General features: G+C 38.9%; 3 protein-coding genes across 4 annotated transcripts in view; all 3 read left to right on the forward strand.

The window, feature by feature from the left end:
- LOC114144697 (protein AF-17) overlaps positions 1-9029 on the forward strand; it is a 29633-nt gene extending 20604 nt beyond the window's left edge. Inside the window, exons 15-20 of one of the 2 annotated variants that reach the window (XM_028017772.1) lie at positions 1363-1560; positions 1793-1869; positions 2500-2861; positions 3971-4061; positions 5176-5388; positions 6168-9029. In XM_028017772.1, the coding sequence (XP_027873573.1) occupies positions 1363-1560; positions 1793-1869; positions 2500-2861; positions 3971-4061; positions 5176-5388; positions 6168-6203 (977 nt within the window). In that variant the 3' untranslated portion in view covers positions 6204-9029. Of the gene's footprint in view, positions 1-1362; positions 1561-1792; positions 1870-2499; positions 2862-3970; positions 4062-5175; positions 6101-6167 lie in introns of those variants that run through there. The other variant, XM_028017770.1, reaches the window with a different exon arrangement.
- A 1010-nt stretch (positions 9030-10039) lies between these two features.
- On the forward strand, positions 10040-12658 carry LOC114144698 (CDGSH iron-sulfur domain-containing protein 3, mitochondrial-like). Its single transcript, XM_028017773.1, has 3 exons — positions 10040-10305; positions 11110-11226; positions 12250-12658. The coding sequence occupies exons 1-3, from the start codon at positions 10192-10194 to the stop codon at positions 12436-12438; spliced, it is 420 nt and encodes a 139-aa protein (XP_027873574.1). The 5' UTR covers positions 10040-10191; the 3' UTR covers positions 12439-12658.
- A 666-nt stretch (positions 12659-13324) lies between these two features.
- Positions 13325-16624, forward strand: LOC114143860 (CDGSH iron-sulfur domain-containing protein 3, mitochondrial). The gene is made up of 3 exons (XM_028016219.1): positions 13325-13522; positions 16031-16147; positions 16238-16624. Exons 1-3 carry the CDS (start codon positions 13436-13438, stop codon positions 16418-16420), a joined length of 387 nt encoding a protein of 128 aa, XP_027872020.1. The 5' UTR covers positions 13325-13435; the 3' UTR covers positions 16421-16624.
- The last annotated feature ends 2038 nt before the right edge of the window (positions 16625-18662 follow it).

Here is an 18662-nt window from a genome sequence, read left to right on the forward strand (position 1 = left end):
TTTGTTTTGTTTTGTTTATTGTGGTAACAAAGTGTGTAACGATCCTGCTGACTCACTCCTTTGAGTTTAGGATCCACTTTATGACCAACTGATTCAGAGCTAAAAACCATATGTGGCTTGCTAAGCCAGTTTCCCTTGAGTAATAGACCTCAAATGGGTGCAGGTCATTTAGCCTGTTTGCTATTTTGAAATTTTGCAATGTTGGTCTCTTTGTCTCTAGCTTCTTTTGTTGTAAAAAGTTGTCTGTCACAGCAGGCTTGCACATTTTAAACCAAGTATTCATCCTTGGGAATCAGAATCATCTCTCTCTCGAATATATGTGACCTCTGGACTTTTCCATACTGGTTTTACTTGCATATCATAGTTTTAAGAGACAAATATGGCACCTTATGGCATTGTAACCAAGGACTGTACCAGACTTGTGGTTCTCTCCCTGAAATCTTGCCTGATCAAATGTTGTGAATTATCCTATAAGAAGATTACAAAGCCTTGACATAATCATCTGGGGTTATCCCACATTGTTTAATGACATTGTGATGTTGGTGTATGTGAACCTCTGGCTTTGAAGACCATAATAAAAATTTCTCTTTTTTTATTTGAACATTTAAATAATTTTGCTTACTGACCTAAAATGGGAACAACCAAATTTATTGTCCAACTGTGTAAAAAAATGTGTTTTTATATGTTAATATTTGATTTCAACTGTCAATCCTTGAAAACTCAATATCTGTGCAGTGGATAGTTCATAGTTCAACATTACACTTGACTAATTATGCATGAGTTTCTGTAAATTAACCTTGATATTTTGTTGGTCCAGAAAGAAAAAACATGTTGTGACACCAACTAAAATGTGCCAGCTTCTTAATTTATTTTCTAAACACGTCTGACTCAGCACATAAAGCTTCACTCTTCAGTAAAGTTTGTTTTGCTTCTGGTGGCAACGTTTTTATGTGGATTTTTTTTTAGTAACGTGCACGGCTGTTTCTAAGCAGTCGGTGCTGATCTGGTTGGATAAATACATACAGATGGGTATCTGCAGCTCCCAATATAATCTGTCATTGTAAAGTGAAGATTGAAAGGAAAAACCTAGACTTCTTTTATATACATATAAAAAGATCTGTATGGCCTAAAACAGTTTTGCAAGCCTTATGCATGAAGGCTGTGGAAAATTACCCACATGGCTCACCTGTTAAAAATGAACTTGTGGATGAGTTTCATCCACAACTGTGTACTATTCTGACCCCAGAGAAACACTGGCTAGTTATCACTTGTATAGTTTTGATCACCCTCGCTAACCTTTCTTCTCTCTGGAAATCACCCATTACTGAAAGTTTCTTGTGACATTCACGCTCTCTCTTTCAGTTGTGGAGATGTTGAAGTCGCTGCACTCGCTGCAGCAGGAGAACCAGCGCCTCCAGGACCAGATCCTCAGCTTGACAGCAAAGAGGGAGCGGCTGCAGCTGCTCAACACTGAGCTGGCGGTGCCTTTCCAGCCCCACATCCACACCATACCGGGCCTGCACTCATCCTCTCAGATCAGCTTTCTGTCATCTTCTCAAGGTTAGGTTCTTCATCTTTGACGCCCTCAGGATTCTGTCCCCTCGTCGTGCCATAGAGCTTTCTCACACTCCCACTTCCGTTTAGCAGCACCAGAATGTTAATATGATTAGCTTGAAGAGAGATGGAGTAGTTCTAACATAGTTGTTAGCTGTGGCTTTACTGAACATAGTAGATTGTGGTAAACTTAGAAATTGTAGTTTTTACCCTGTGAATATTCCTCTCATTTCCTTAGACCCCCTGAGCACCAATAAGAGTCCCCTCTCCAAAAGCTGCTTCCTGAATGACACCTCCTTTGTTACCTCATCTGAGGTGAGAAACTTCTCCTCCTTCTTCATAGGGCCGGTCAGCGCAGCTGAAAAACGAGCCATGATTTCGTATCAGTTGATATTGTTTATTACTGATTTTTTTTTTAAATAGATGAAATACTGCCAACCTGGTGATGTGACCTTTCCTGTTTTATCTACAGTTTCTTCTCCACTTGTACTCATCTTCTCCCATCACTCCACACAGTACTTTTTATTGTTAAGCAGTTATGAGGCATAGTGGGAAAACATGAAACTGCTGCTTTGCAACTTACTCAACAGTTTACTGACTAACAACTTGTTGATCATTTGTCAACAGTGAGTGAATGAGTTAGTTGTTGCCACCCACTTTGCACAGCTGGCCATGAGAGGCTGAGCGGCTAAAGTCTTTCCTCTGCCTACATCCCCCAGAATGCTGTGCAGTTCTGGATCAGAGTTCAGTCAAATTATTGCAAATTCTATTGGACGCATTACCTGTTGATATTGATCACCTTCCTATTGCGATATCACCAAACGCTGCGGCAGCGTTATCATTATCAAATCTCTTTAGGAGAATAATTTCTCCTGTCTGTTTTTTTTGTGATAAAGGAAATATGCAATAAACAGCTAAAAGTCAGCTTTTGTGTTTTTGATCCAGGAGCTCCACTCTAATAGTCCGTCCCGCAGCAGTTCGTCGCTCTCCTTCCAGGGTACCCCCCCTCCTCAACAGAGTCCCGCCTCCTTCGGCCAGCCCCTGCTGAACGGTTTGAACCGAGGGCCCAGCGACGCTTTGGGGAGCATCAGTCAGTCCTCTGCTCTGTCAGTGGGTGGGCTCATTGCGTCCATCACAGGGAGCCCGCAGCTGAACATGAACGGTGTCCTGGGCGGTCTGAACGGCGTGATCCAGTCTCCGGTGCAGAGCGCTCAGCAGCCGTCGCTCCCCGCCCTGCGTCCCCAGCCGCCTCCACTCAACCCCCAGGCGCTGGCCCAGGGGTTTCAACTTCCTAAGAACGTGAGCCCGTATGTAGCCGCTTTGCTTCCATTTGTTGTTGTTGTTAGAGACGCACTGATCCACAAGATGAGCTTTAATTCATTGTAGACCCCTTTGATAAACCAAGGGCAATGTCATGCAAAAGTATTCACACTCCTTGATTGTTGCGTATTTTGTTACGTTACGACCATAACCTTCGATGTACTTTATTGGGGTTTTGTGTGATGGAACATCAACTATTGTATAAATAGAAAGAAAAAAGAATAAATTGTTTTCAACATTTTTGTCACAAATAATAGTTTGAACCGTGGTCCTCAAAATACTAGCTTTTTGTTTATGGTAGCAGATGCTCATATCTGACACAAATGATATTGACCAAAATGTTAAAGATGAGAAAGAGAGGAAAGAAGAAAATGGGCACATATCACATCTGATATTACCATTGCAAAATTTAATAGTAAAGTTGCCAGCAGAAGACTTTCTAATGGTGGGTTCACACCTAAAGCGTTTTGAGCGTCAGGTGCATCTGGTTTACATTCAAAGTCTATGTGGAGGCACATCTAGGGCCATTGCAGCAGCGTGCTTTGTGTGTCCGGTGTGGCAAGATTTGAACCATTTGAAGCCTTTAGAGGGTCTGAAGTGTCAAGAGCGTCCAATGGAAAACAACGGCTAGAGATGATGTGTATTACACGCCCTCGACGCGCCTCCACATAGACTTTGAATGTAAACCAGACCTGCGAAACACTAGATCTAAAACAAAATGCCAAGCGTCTGCATTCATAGTGCACACACGTCGAACTTGAAGCGTTGGGCGCGTTTTTGACGCACGTAACACTTTTGGTGTGAACGCACCATTATATTGTGCAGCCGGGTAGACAATATTACGTGGCTACTTCCAATTCACAGAAATGCACTTTATGTAGCTGTATCATGTCGACTCTCAGTAAAATACATTGAGCTTTATGGGGTTTTAAATATTACAAAATGTGGAAAAGTTAACCTATTTGCAAGGCGTTGCACTCTTGAACTCCTTCATCTTTGTTTTGGTTTGAACAAAGACCAGTACTACACTTTATCCTTTAACCAGAGATGTTATTGCCTGCTTTGTGAGCTGACTTGGTGTTTCCTTTTGTTCCAGGTCTTCTTTTCTGTCTGAGCAGCAGAAGCAGCTTCTGTTCGAGCAGCAGCAGCAGCTCCAGCAGTTCCTAACCTCACAGAACTTCACACCGGTAGTGGCACTACTCTTATCACTTCTTCTCATGCTGCTTGATCGTGTGCATGCACTCAGAGTCATTAAAAAGAGAAACCGCGTCTCTTCTTGCAGCCTGAGGAAGCGTAGTTGCCTTCATCTCTTCAAAAACCAGGTCTGCTAGGTACAACAGGAAGGGATGGCATTTAAAAATGCTGGTTCACTTAGTAGACAAAGTCAGATGTTACTCTATAATTTGTTTAATATGTAGAAATATTTATGTTCATCAGTGTAATTTCAATTATTACTTTCTTTGTTTTTGTTATCGACTTTAATGCCTATCATTATTATTAGTTAGTACTATCTATTTCTTATTGTAAAAAATTACATTCATTGTCTTTATCCTTGATGGTGTTGCTACTATGATGATTACAATTATTACTGATATGAATATGATGGCTAAAACAATTTAATTACTATTGTAGCCCTAACAAATGTTCACACATCTTAATAGAGCTCACATAATCCTAGTCTTCCTGGTCTCAGTTTACAAAATCCACTTTATTTAGTTGCTGTCTATAAATGTAGGTTGATCGCAGCACAAGTTGCAAACTGTGCTGCTTAGTGAAAACCCCAAAAGCTAAGCAAAGCTGCCTCCTCCCATATGGAGTGTTTCTTTCACCAAAGTGATGCAGCAACGCTTATTTGACTTGCAAACTGCTGAAAGTCTGCTGGGGTTTCAACCAGTCAGGCGCTTTGACAGTCTCTAATTATAGAAACCAGTTTGTTTCCTGTTTGACTGTGAAGTTGAGTAGTTGTCACAATAAGGGGACTGAAGATTTCTTACTTTTGTTCTGTTACAAAAACAGGTAAAAATATGAATTTTAAGGTTTGTTGCAGTGCATCTGGAGCAAGAAGTCTCAAATTCTTCTAACCTCACAGTATTCAGAGCAAAGTGATGATTCTGTAGCTCTAAATCTTTTTCACCTCCGTTGAGCTGGTTGCATGCCTCCCTGCAGTTTATTGTTCTCTCCCTCTCTTTGCTTTCAAACGCGGCTGCTGGCCTCCGTGATCATTGAAACTGCAGTTTTGTTTGTTTGCTTTTAGCTCTGATCACAGATCAGTTAACCTGCAGCGCTCTCCTCCTCCTCCAGGAGCAGCAGGCGATGGTGTGCCAGATGCTGCAGCAGCAGAGACAGAGGGAGCTGCAGCGCCTCACGCTGACGGGAGCGCTCAATTCAACCCCTAACTCGCCCTTGATCTCCCAGTCGCCCAACCTGTTGTCATCGGCAACCGCGTCTCCCCTACAGGGGAGCCAAGCGGGGGGTCTCTTTGGTCTGCAGGACAATGTGCTCCACAAACCTGGGGTGAGTATTGCTGCAGGATTTCATAACGTGTTGAACCCCATCGTGGTTCAAGCCAACAAGCCATGATTGTGATTTTGCTCCAGAGGATTAATACTATGGCTGCTGCAATGAGTCAATATAATCAAGCCTCAAACCTTTCTGAAAGAAAACAGGCATATTCATTCATCTTCTTCTGACATGTGAATGTTTGTTCTGTTGTTTTCGAGGATTTTTTTTAAAGCTGCAGTGATGCACAAAAATCCTTGTTGTCTGACCTCTCTGAAATAGAGTAATATCTTTTCTATTATCAGATCTATCCTCCAACATCAATCAGGGTTTCTACAGAGGCTGAAATTTGAATTTGATGTTGATTTCTATTTCAGGATAAGAGAGAAAAAGAAGAGAATAGAAGAATCAGTTTTCCCAGACTTTATTCCTTATCACCCTGTTCACATGTTTTCTCTTACCTCCATTTTTTTTCTCACTCTTGTAAATGTTTTTCTTTCATTCTTAAGCCTAAATATACAAATAACATGAATTATGGTTCACATTAAAGCAAATGTTACTATTGCATGTATTAACAAAACAAACTTCTTTTTAGCAGGACCAAGAGAGAAATGCCTTTTTATAGTGAAAGAATTATACACTGGTACTTTTATAAGTCCAAACAACTTGCCAGAGGTGATTCTACTTAAAGGTTACAGAATACAAATCCACTAAATAGTTCAAAAAATAATAATAAATAAGATATTCTAAATAATTCTTGCTATTTAATTGCATTCTGATATTTTTTTCCCCAGACAGCAGGAGAGAAGGCAGGAGACAAGAACGGCTGAAGTGTTTTTTCCCCGTTGCTTCCTGTCCAGTTCGGATGACGACGTCCCGTCAGAATCGCCGGTTTCTGTGAAGTTCTGGGCTCTCAAGTCTCTCCTTCCTCTGTCGTCTTCATCTGACAAACTTCTATGAATGTAAAACGTGACATTAAGGTGAAGTTTTTTTTGTGTTTTGAAGCTCTTCATATTAGAGGTCCATCTTAAGGTTTTTATCTTTGTCATTTAGGCAGCTTTCAGAGAGCATGACTACAGTGGTCTCTTCTTTAAATTGCACTATTTTGTTAGCTTGACCAATGGGGGCTGCTTATGAAGCTCACTGCTGCAGGAGCCGGGTGGGCTTTTTTATTTTGACGTTTGATATGAAGGTCAAGAGTTTGGCTCTGACTACTCGAGCACTGACATCTCCCTCCGCCGCGCAAACCAGCACTTCCAGTCAGTCCGCGAGGAAGCACTTCCGGCAACCTCCCGCTGTCTTCCTCGATATATTTCGTCTTCCCGTTTGCGTTCACCCTGTTTCGTCCTCATCCTTTGAACATTTCGGCCTCGCGCTGGCACTTAAGTATAAGATGTAGTCAAGTTGGTGTGTTGTTAGTGGCGTTTCCTCATGAAGCTAGTTATTACCTCAAACTTTCTGCCAGCTGTACTCCGTTGTTTATTTTGTGCAGAGTCATTACCGTAGCAGCCTTCAGTGGATAGGAATGACCAACTAAAAAAAAAACAAACAAAAAACACGTGGCACTCACTCGATTTTAACTTTGAAAAATAAAAAGCAGCATGCCGTCAACAATGAGGGGCGTCTGCTTTTTCGTTCCATCCCACGATGAGAGTTCCTTCCGTCTTTTATATCCTTCCAGTTGCTGTCGAGATTAAACAGACGAAACCAAATTATTTGGGAAGGTAATCATTGGTTTTCCTGAACGAGTGTGCATGTTTAGTCATCCACAGACTCCCTTCTGAAGGATGCTCAGTGGGCCACCACGAACTGAAGAGGTTTATGACTTGTGAGTATTTTTGCACTCTTGTCCTGAAGTTCTTTGTTACCTTCACACATGGATAACTCTTAACTAGCTCTTCTTTTAGCAATACTGGTTAGATAATGCCTTAATAAATGGGGTAGATTTACAGGGAGAGCCCGCAGCCCTCAGGCTCACTCTGTCCTCTTTGTCTTTGATAGGTTTTGTTTTTAACTCGGGCACATGGAGGCTTTTATTGTTTGTTTTTAAATGAACTTCTTAAACTCATTTATACTTTTGATAGCTGACTGAAGATTTCAACAGTGAAAACTTGTGAATAACCGTATGGTCAAGTGTCAAATCATTTTCTATTGTGACTTTTGTGTTCACACGCAGAGCTCTTTAGTTTATTGTTGTGCTTCAGAAGACTGAGAAACGATAATTTGTAGCACATGTTGCAGTCATAGGAAAGAGTTGAACTCTTGATATAGCAGTGTTTGATGCGTAATGTGACTGTTATCGGCACTGAGACGACAGCGAAACCCCGTCGTAGAGGCTGACCTTCCTCCACTCTGATTCTTCGACCGTAGCCCGTAGGACTTGGTTTTATCTACACATCGATTCTCTCACATTTACATCTCTCACTTGAGTTTCTGAGCCGTTTACTTTCTGTTTGCAAGTCTCCCAAACTGTCAGTGATAGGTTTGCTTCAGATTCAAGCATCTCCCTAGTTTGTGAGACAGTGCCTTGTAAAACAATATTCATTCCTCTTGAACTTTTATCAGATTGTCTGAAGCTACCAGAAACTTCTTAATTCGATTTTTTTTTTGACAGAGCAACACGAAAGAAGTGTGTCAGTGTAAATAGAAGATAAATAAGAAATTATTTTATTCATAAAGTTATTTTGTATGAACCTGAAAACAGAAACTGGGATTAAATTACACACATCTGAACTGTTTACTTAGTAGGTGACTTTTGAAGTCAGTTTCATTGGATTTAATTTGGTATGTTAGAGTAGTTGGGATTGAAAGCAATTCAATGACACATTTTTCAGTTTCTGTAAAACCACCTGACTATTACGTGCCCGTTTGTGTTGGCCAGTACCATAAAAATCAGAAGAAAATGCATTGAAGTTTGTGGCTGAAAGAAGTTTAAGGTTCTGAATTCTTTTGCCAGGCATGTGTACTTGTAGCAGTGACAGAAGGTGAATGTTGGTTATGTTTTATTAGTGTGGCTGCAAGATGGAGGTTTGTCGTCATTATGATTTTCCTCTCAGCCAAGAAAAAGTTCAGACTCAAAGAGTGGAGCAAAGGTTTGCTGAAGCGGTTTCTTTGTCATGTTGCACTGGGGCCCTGCGAGCCCAAATGTAAATGGTTTTTATGACTTTTTTTTTTATTATTATTATTTTAATAATAACTTGTAAACTTTAATATGTTTGTATAAAGACACATTCATTCCTTTGAGGTTTGGGTAACAGACATATTCCATGTTATGAATGTCGTACTGTGTATCTTTTATGTATTGCAACATTTAAGCACCTGGCTCTAAAGGAGACGTCAGCTAGTAGGATATGGATTGCATGAAATGCAGTGATGTCTCTCAAATGTATAGCTAAATACCAAGTTATAACTATGCATCATTTAAAATGCATTGTTCCCATGAATTAATTAAAAAAAAGATAGATGAAATGAGCACTGAATTATAAGAAGGAAAGCACGTTGTTGTCGTTGTACAGTGAATTTGTTTGACAGAACTGATCGAAACAAATTGACAATATTCAGATTTCAAAGCCCTGTAAAGTATTTTGATATTTTTGTGTGCAAGATTAAAAAGACAACTTTTTTTGTCAATAAATGTATTTTACTGAGTTGTTTCATGGTGCTTTCCGCTGTCTATTCTTTCTTGCAATTTGCGTTGGTGTCCTCTTAAAAACCTGCTTTCTTTTTGACTTATAAAGGTGCAAATGCATGACTATATATAATGTATGTGAAAAGATTGGGTAAATGTGGCTATTGTGGAAACAATTTTACTCCTTGCTTATTTTTCTAAAACAAATTTAAAATATCCATACTTCTCCCAAAGTATGGTCTGATCAAACCAAAGTTGAATGTTGAGATTATAATTCCAGCATGTATGTTTGGCACAACAAAAGAACACCATGTCCACAGTGAGGCATGGCGGTGGCAGCATCGTTCTGTGGGACTGTTTTTGGAGGGAGTTGAGAATAGTTCCAAATATTTGTGATGATTAAATTCAACATTCAGGCTAGAAACCTGAAGATGAAGCAGAACCTTATACCTTTACATGCAAGGAGTCAGTATTCAAATCTGGAAAAGTTTATCTTCACCTTACATTTTGGGGATGGCTCTTTGGCAGAATGCATACTTTGGGAGAAATGCATATTTTTAACCCAGATTTGGTTTAGAAAGAAAACAATGAGGGATAATCTAAAGTGATGTGCAGTCTAACAGATACAGAACATTTTTGCAAATGATTCAAACCTTTGTTTTCCAATGTAAACCTGCCTATACTGAAAAGATCTGCAGACGAAATTACTTAAATCATCTTTAAATGATGTCAAACTGGCTACTGGGAGATCTGGTTGTTTTGTATGTGTTCAATACTTTAGAGAAGGAGGCGGCTCACTATGATTGAAACCAAAAACAGGAACCAGGTGAACAACAACCTCAACAGTCAAATTCAAAAAATAACAACGTAAATGATTATCCTAAACACCCTGACTAAGCCTTGTTCTGTAAAGCCTGGTGCGAATAAATCAGTGGGGATGCTTTGATGAAGAAGGTACTTTACTGCTTACAATCCCCTTCAGTGGGCGTGCACCACAGATTAGAGCTGTCAATGAAATGAATGAGTTTAAGCAGGAAGAGGAGGAGCAGTGAGGCAGAGGCGGAGTCTCAGCCAAGTTCTGACCAGAACTTTCTACCGAGTAACCTCCAGCTCTCTGTCTGCGTCTACGACAATAACAGCACGAAAAGGCACATTCAGCAGCCCATCCGCAAAAGGTGCGCCAAATAAAAATGAATGCAACCGGGTTGATGTGCGCGGTGCGGACAACATGCCTGCAGACCTTCCGACGACCTCCGCTGCTGCTTCCGTTTGTGTCCGTCTCCTCCTCCTCCTCCTCCTTCATGGTGAGTTTGTCTGCTGAGAGTTTCTGTGGGTCGCTGAGTCACAGCGGGTTTTTATTCACGTAATTTCTGCAAAACGTCGAGGTTTGCTGTGAGCGTGAGCTGAGTCATGGCTGTGGGTGTTCACACCATGTTTGTTTTTCACTAAAAAAAAAGAATCCAATCTGGCGCACCCTTTCTCACGTTTTCATTCACCTTTACCACTACCGAAGATAAACACGTGAGGTGATTTTCAAGCTAATTAGCTTGAATCGTATAGCGCCTCGGTAGCATTGGTTTTTACCTTGTATTGTCGGTGAGCAGCAGAGAACTGCTCTGATTTATAAGACGCCATGAAAATCCATGTTTCTACTAAGAAATATTTCTGTTATTCTCCTTGAAACTTCTGTTTGAATCAAAATATAAATCCATTGTTAATCAAACTAAAACAAGTGACTTAAAATGGATGTTTTAGACTCTAAAAGAAGACGAGTCAAGCAAAAATTCACATTTTGCACGTTTTTGTCCTTCCTTTTGGATTTCTACTGCTTCTAAAAAATAGTTATTTAAAAAAGCACTTAAAAATCCACCCAGTTGCTTTTTGGCAGCAAGTTAATATCTTTTGGTGTCTGTAAAATGACACTTTTGAAAAATCTTCGGAATGTAACGTTCTCACCGTTGCTTGGCAACTTAAGCTAACCTCCAGTACATTTGGTCAGCTGGTTTTACCTCTGCCTGTACTCCTCCATTCCTCCACCATCATACCTCCTTCAACTTGACAATAGGAGCTTAAAGTCTGAGCAGAACATGTGGTGTCTTGTCCTCCAGGTTCAGAGGTGCCTGCAGTCCACTCAGCCGGTCCCTGCTGCCCGGCTCCCATACAGGGTGAAGCTGTCTGCTGGGAAACGCTACGCCTGGTGTGCTTGTGGTTACAGCAAGAAACAGGTGAGAGAGATGAATGCTGAGCTCGACTGCTTTTAGATTCATGCCACAGAAGTTCCCAGGTCTCCTGTCAAATAAGTCTATCCAGGTTTGATGAAATATTAGTGGGAGGAGGCTTACAAAGAGCTTTGAATCAACAAAGAACGCACTGTTGCACCTCTTAAGACCGAAGTCCTGATGTCACAAACACTCAGGCTGAGACTTGAACTTTAGTCTCACAAAGACTTGAGCCTTGAGACTCTTGAATAATCATTATCTTATCTAATAAGGGTTGTGTATTAGCCTGCAGAGCTGACATTTTTGGCCCATTGGGAGCTCCTAATGGTTTATAACATGTTTACCTGCAGCTTTGTAAAACTGACCATTTTCCTCAGTTAAGCAAAAACCCAAATATAATGAAGTTGCCTCCCCTGGTGTTTAAAGTAGCATCAGACATTTCTGGTTCTTCAAGCATTTGTTTAATGTTTAGACTTGACAGCAAATCGTTATAGTTGGTCAGATTTTCTTCTGTTTGCCAGTTTATTATTTATTTATATATCTCCAGATAGTGCAGTGGTGAGTATCCCCGCCTGTCACGTGGGAGACCGGGGTTCGATTCCCCGACAGGGAGTGAAGTTTGTTTCAGGTCCCTCTTGAAAATGACATCTAGATCTCAACGGGGTTTACCTGATTAAATAAAGGAATTATTCAATGAGGTTTTACATTTAGAAGTGTAAAACCTCAGCTCAACTATCATTATTGTGCAATAAAGTTACTAATTTTACTTCCATAAACTCATTCAGCCTTACTTACCTACAACTTGCTGTGTTAAATGCTGACATCCACATGTTGATATTTGTAAATTTGCCAACATTTTCCACAGAAATACATTTTAAAGCTGACTTCAGACTCAAAAACAAAAGTCCACGTTAATCAAAGTAACATTCAACTTGTTCAACATAAGTGAAGATTAAAGCTCCTTGGCATTATGTTGTAAAGGAACAATTAACATGTCTTTTTTTTTTTTTTTATTATCCTGTTTTACAGCCTTTCTGCGACGGCACTCACAAAGCAAAAGCCCCAAATATCTCACCTCTACTTTTCACCCCCGACAAAAACAAGACAGTGATGCTCTGTGCCTGTAAGCAAACCAAGAACTCTCCGTACTGCGACGGCTCGCACTTGAAAGTCATCTATAGGGATGTGGTAAAATATGTGAAAGGCCTGTTTAAATGATCCAGGTCATCGTATCTTACCTTGCCACATTGTGTGACGCAAATACTTTTGATAAAACACAAATGCTGCTGACATGTATCCAAGCTTCTTTTGTTTTTTTGGTAACATAATATTGTTCATGAGCACTAAAAGAAATCTTATTGTATTCATCAAATAAGGACTGTGGTAGTATGAACCTGATTTCTGTAAGAGTTCAATAAAAACATATTTTTGCAAAACATTTGTAGTAAGTGTGAAGGGGTTTTATATGTATGCTTTGTACTCTGTATAACCCTAATTTTTTTTTTTTCTAATTGTAGTTAAAAGTTTCTGAGAATGAAGTGTTTTGAAGGAATAAATGAATTAAATTGAGAAACTGTGGAGGCAGATTTAGAAGATTGCCAGTGAGAAGTCAGCAAAAGGGGACTGAACAAAATAGTTTCCTTTGTGTTGTATATAATGTATAGCAGGTTAGAGTCTCATAGTGGTCTAACAACGAGAAACGGCATTCTTTGAACGTTTATTTAAAAAATAATACAGTAGTTCCTGCTCATTTTCTTACACTCATCCAATTACAGCATCCCTTGATTCTAATCTGTATACACAGGCATCAAGCCTATGTTACATGGATTCCTATTCATATAATATTAAAAAATAAATAGGCTATTCATTTGTTTTGTTCCGTTTAACTATTAATCATTATTTAATTATTGAGGTTCCGCCTTAAAAATATTTTTTGTTTGCATATGCCGGCGGTCGCCTTTTTTTTATTTTTTACAAATGAAAATTACATATTTTATATCGTTGAGGCCATATATTTATATCATTAAATCGTAATCGGTGACTTCCACTTTCTTATTGGTTTAGCAGATGACACGTGGTTTTTCTAGAACGCTTCGCCTCCAATCAGGTCCAAGCTGTCGACCTGACGTTTACTGGTTGCTGTTTTGATTTGGATTCCTTCATGGCAGATTGTCATTGTGGTGTGTGAGCCGAGCCATTAGCTGTTGTTGATAATATGATCACCCTTTTTAACAAGTTACACTCCCGATGGTTGAGTTTCACCTTCAGACATCCGCGGACAGCAGCTACGGCGGCTCCCAAGGTAAGATGACATTTCAGTATCGCCTTTTTTTTACATAAACACCCTGTCGTCTGAAAAATGCTAAATATAAACTAAAATGCTTCCTGCCGTTGTCCAGATAGACACAAGCAAAGAATGAATCATGGTGATTTGAACGCAGCACGTTTTAGATTTACGACTAAGCCGGTTATTTGTTGAGTTTTAGTAGTTTTGCAAATAATCCCCGGAGTTTATGGGCTTTTTCTAAGACAAGGTGGGTATCAGTAGGCAAAAATTGCACTAAAGAGTATCTTTATTCAAAATATTACTAAAGTATGAAGAATGGTGCATGGTGCTACAAAACTACCAGAGATAAAAGTGTTTGCCTTATTAAAAGTTATTTATATAAAGGATCAGTCTTTACCACCCACATCTGGCATTGAGTCATGGGGCCTCTATAAATTAACAGGACATGATTGGTGAGGACTAAAATTAGAAAATCATGTAGAAAAAAAAAGATTTGAAACCATCAGAACATAAACACTGATTTGGAGATTAATGTACTGACTCACAGATGTGACACAGATGAATTTCAGCAACCAAGATGCACTGAGAAAAAAGTAAACGGGTAATCCAGTTTTAAAAAAATGTCTCAAGTAATTAAATTAAGTTTATTGAAGTAAATATACTACGTTTATTAACGTGTCATGTTAAACACATGTAAATAATTTAAGTTTGACAAACCTTTAGGTTATGTGAAAGAAATGAACTTATTTGTTTTTAAGTTAGAGCTCCATTCTCTATTATTCAGTGTGAAATTTGTGTTTGAGCTTTTTTTCCCATCAGGACTCAGATGTTTGTGCTGAATGAGAGAAAACTTAGTTAAAACAATTTTAAGGAACAATTATTAAAACTTGGCTTGATATGTTTTAATGTATTTAAATTATTTGATGAGGAAGCTCTACCCTACACCTATGAACAGTTTTTTTGTTGTTTTTTTTTTAAAGCTGATCAAATTAACTAGAAAAGCAATCCCTGATGGTTCAGTTAAACCTAGGAACTGCTGTTAAACCTTTCAAACAATAAATGACAAGATCTAAACATTGAATAAACTCAACCAACAGTAAATGTAATAACAAAAAGAATTTTAAAAAGTCAAACAAAAACAGTACCTGTAGAAGCAGTAATTAGAGAAAACATTTTTTCTTCAATTTTTCTGGAGCTCGTTTTTTTCTAATTTTAATTGTCAAAAAAAAGCTCATCAGTTTTTATCTACAAAATGTGTATATCAAGCTCTCATTTATGTTTCTAAATCAATGATCTCCACTTTAATTGATACTAAAACCTAATGCTCTTTTTTGTGTGTAATTGTTACTGTTATTGTTTGTCCTTTTTTGTAAATTTTGAGTAATGTTGAATAAATCATTGTGAGCAAAAACATACACTTTGAAACAGTTACGGTCTGTACATACTCGATGTGGCCAGCACATTTCATATTTTTCAAAAACCTAAGTATGTAACTCCAGAGAAGTCCTCATGAGTCCCATCCCACTGCAGCATTTGTTGTAGCCAAAGTCAAATTTCTGACCAAGCACACAGCATTTCTCTGAATGCCACACAAGAAAAAAAGTTCTGCCCAGATGATGTATAAAGAACTAGTTAACAAGAGCTGCAAAAGCTATCGGATAGAACACATTTCTCTGTTCTTGTGGAGTTTGTAAAGCCCTCTGCACATGAAGCTCAACCAGCATATAGAATATAATGTGAAAGGATTTTTGCATAAAAGTTCTCCAGACATGGATTCGATGGATGGATCATTTCTTTTCCTCCTGTACATCCTATTGTTTTCTCCTTCCTGTAGAATTTTTACTTGTAATGAATTCTATTCAAGACACAAGTTTGGACATATGGTAACATGTAACCCACAATACATGTCACCATGTTCTCTTCTAATAAGAGAAAAATGAATAGTTTTTAAAGTGACAAATAAATACCTGTTTTTACGATTGAATCATGAGACCACTGGAGTCAAACGCCTTGCTGTCTTTTTAAGTGTTACCAGCAGAGGGCGCTATCTACGTTATAGACAAAGTAAGTAATTTTGTTTCTTAGGTTGGAAAAATGGGGCAAAAATAGTGGGAAAAAATATTTAAATGTTGCATCTCACATAATAAGTAGGTGGAATAAATATTTTGTGTAATTGTATACACACAAGGTTTATGTGGTGCAAACCTTCCATCTGTGGTAAAGAAAATAGTTTTTATTGTATAAACCATTGGAGTGTGAACGTGATTTTTTAATGTTTTGCTGATGGTGGTGACTTTTTTTGGCCAGACTGTATAATAACTTAAAAACTGATCAGTCTCCTGCAGGCTCATCCTCTCTCACCTCTCTCACTCGGTGCATCTACACCAATTTTAAAGCCTGGCCTTCTCTTAAGACATTTTCTCTAAATGACTGTAGTCAAGCAGCGATTGTTTTTTCCAAATTAAAGGAGTTTTTACACACCAGCAGTCACGTGTTTCTTTGTGTATTTTTCTGAATCCCCAGGTTAACCTGTCCACAGCCCCTCCAGAACCTGTCATTCCATCTAAGAAGCCCATAAAAGTGGAGCTTGTTGGAGGAAAACGCTACTCATGGTGCACCTGTGGATACAGTCGGAAACAGGTGAGAAAATCTTTTTTTTTTTTTTTTAAGACCAACCTCCAAAAAAAAAAGAAAAAGCATCTTATTTATTTGCGTTTTTCTGTTTTGAAGCCGTTCTGCGATGGAACCCACAAAACCAGAGCACAGGGAATGAAGGGGCTTCGCTTTGTACCGGAGAAAGACTCCACGGTGTGGCTGTGTGGATGCAAGCACACCAACAACCCACCTTACTGCGACGGCACACACAAACAGGACTTCATCGTGTCTGCTCCGCTGCATGAATACACAGACTGATGAAGGTGAAGAACCCCGAGGACAAAGATGTCTCTGAACTGAGTTAGTGGGAGAAACATTTCAGAGAAAACAGCACCGGGGCAGCTGTTTCTTTTTTTAAATCAGTGGGACACGTTGCCAGTAAACTAAATGGCGATCTAGGTTTCCACTCTTAACTTTGAAAATGAGTGATCTTACAGAAATAAAATTATTATTGTTCTTGAATCTGTTTTTTAAAATCCTCCTAATGCAGTTGGATAAGGTTTGTTTCTTGTCTAAAATATAAAAGAGTATTAATGAGTAACAGGAAAGGAGGTGAGTATGTACATAATTTGAAATAATCTTCAACTGAGGCTCATTCCTATAATAAAGCTTCTTTGCTACTAGATTTTCCACTAAGTGGTATTTGTATTATAAGGTAAGTGGAAGTGAGTGGAGACTGAGGTAAGACTTGTCAAATCAGAGTGGTCAGATGCTCATGGTGCACAGAGGTCATCAATGTCCTGCTGAGTTATAACTACAGATCTCCACACTTCACATGATCAGATCAAGAGCAGTGGATAGAGAGCTTTGTTGACTTGGTTTCCTTGACTGGATGAGTCTGGGTTTGGCACTTTCCTGCTGCCTTGTGTCAAGTGTAAAGGCTGTTTTGAAGAGTTGAGTTCAGTCTTTTAGCTTCAGTGAAAGGAAGTCTTAATGCTTCACCAATCAAGACAGTTCGAAAACAATCAGTTTGAGTTGTTCCAACATGACTGTGCTCCAGTACACAAAGTACAAGCACAAAGGTCCATGAGGACAAGAAGGTCGGAACTGATGGCTAATTGATGGTTTATTAAAGCCATCCTTGTTTGTCATCAACCACCTTAAGAGCAAAACAAGATAAATAAAAATTGCAATTGTTTTTTACCATTCATGGAGCCTATCATTCTTTTTTTTAAATATAAAATAACATTAAAAAAATTAATCTTTTGAAAACAAACTATGGATACTCGTTACATTGATGCAATTGCTTTCACAAATCATTAATTAAGTAGTCACATGATTAAAATACTTAATAAATTTCAATTGCTGTTACCTTGTTCTCTTATTGTCTGAAGCTAAATTTAAGTTGCCTTTTTATGCGTTTTTCTGTCTTGCTGTTAATCTTTTCTGTCATTGCAGTTAACCTTCTCAGGTAGCTCTGTTGTTCTGTTACCATAGATACGTTTTACAGAAAGTTGCCAAAAATAAAAACATGGAACTTTAACAGCAGTTACAAGAAACCACATTGAGTTGGCCTTTACAGATATCATGTCGTGACTATGTTGTAACATGGTTGGATCTGTGGATCCATTTTGTTTGGTTGGGTGAATAAACTCCTGTCCCGCCTAAGATCAGTAAGGTGTTATCGATCAGTACCACTCTGCTGGCGGATGTTTAATTTGACACGGAGCAGAAAGCTGAGGTTGTTATTTCTCTCCCTACATCCAGTGGGTGGCGCAGGTTGCTATAATCGATAGTAGCCACTCAGGCACACCCCCTAGAAAGAAACAAACCCAGTTCAACACTTTTCATTCTATTGGCTGAGAGGTTGCCAGGCGACAATGCATTTTTGTTCCAAAAGCAAGCAGAAAATGTTTCATTAAGTGAGTAGTTTTGCAACAGCAGATTCGCTCCGAGCAGAAACAAGTTCTGAGCGCCAGGAGAAGTTTTGAGTAAAAGCATTACAAGTTTTGAGAAGAAAAACATGAAATCCTACTCTCAGACTGAAAATGTGTGTTCTCAAATTACGGCAGAAAAATTCCTCCATAGAACTGGAGACTAGGAAGCGCAAATAAGAGAAAGGAGTTTCTTTTGGGTTCTTGAGAAACCCAAGAGTTTCTTTTCTCATTCCATCAGAAAAGATGGAATGACATTCATCTTTTTTGATAACAGTCTTCAAATATCCAGCCAAAATTATACCAAAACGTTAATGGGTACATAAACTGGTGGTTGATGTGCAACTAGCTAAGAAACATCTGTGCAAAGTATGTATAATTTTACTTTATATGACAAATAAATTTACAACTTGTTCAACTAACTGTTTTGTACGGTGGCCGACAGGTGCAAATGAGCAGCAAAAGAGAAACATGCAAACAAAAACAAAAAAACACGCGCACAAATTAAATGCGGCAAGCAAAAAGCAAATAAAATGCAGCAAACAAAAAAGAAGACACCCCCGAATGAAATGCAGCAAACAAAAAGAGAGACGCAAACAAAAAAGAAGACACCCCCGAATGAAATG

The sequence above is a fragment of the Xiphophorus couchianus genome, chromosome 5 (assembly GCF_001444195.1).
Source record: "Xiphophorus couchianus chromosome 5, X_couchianus-1.0, whole genome shotgun sequence".
Taxonomy (NCBI): Eukaryota; Metazoa; Chordata; class Actinopteri; order Cyprinodontiformes; family Poeciliidae; genus Xiphophorus; species Xiphophorus couchianus.

What these genes read in the sequence shown, in the direction of transcription:
- LOC114143860 (XM_028016219.1), top strand. Translation starts at nt 13,436, where the DNA reads ATGATCACCCTTTTTAACAAGTTACACTCCCGATGGTTGAGTTTCACC. An exon ending in CAGCTACGGCGGCTCCCAAG is followed by an intron (nt 13,523 to 16,030) that starts GTAAGATGACAT and finishes CTGAATCCCCAG; the next exon opens with GTTAACCTGTCCACAGCCCC. An exon ending in GTGGATACAGTCGGAAACAG is followed by an intron (nt 16,148 to 16,237) that starts GTGAGAAAATCT and finishes TCTGTTTTGAAG; the next exon opens with CCGTTCTGCGATGGAACCCA.
- LOC114144698 (XM_028017773.1), top strand. Translation starts at nt 10,192, where the DNA reads ATGAATGCAACCGGGTTGATGTGCGCGGTGCGGACAACATGCCTGCAG. An exon ending in CCTCCTCCTCCTCCTTCATG is followed by an intron (nt 10,306 to 11,109) that starts GTGAGTTTGTCT and finishes CTTGTCCTCCAG; the next exon opens with GTTCAGAGGTGCCTGCAGTC. An exon ending in GTGGTTACAGCAAGAAACAG is followed by an intron (nt 11,227 to 12,249) that starts GTGAGAGAGATG and finishes CCTGTTTTACAG; the next exon opens with CCTTTCTGCGACGGCACTCA.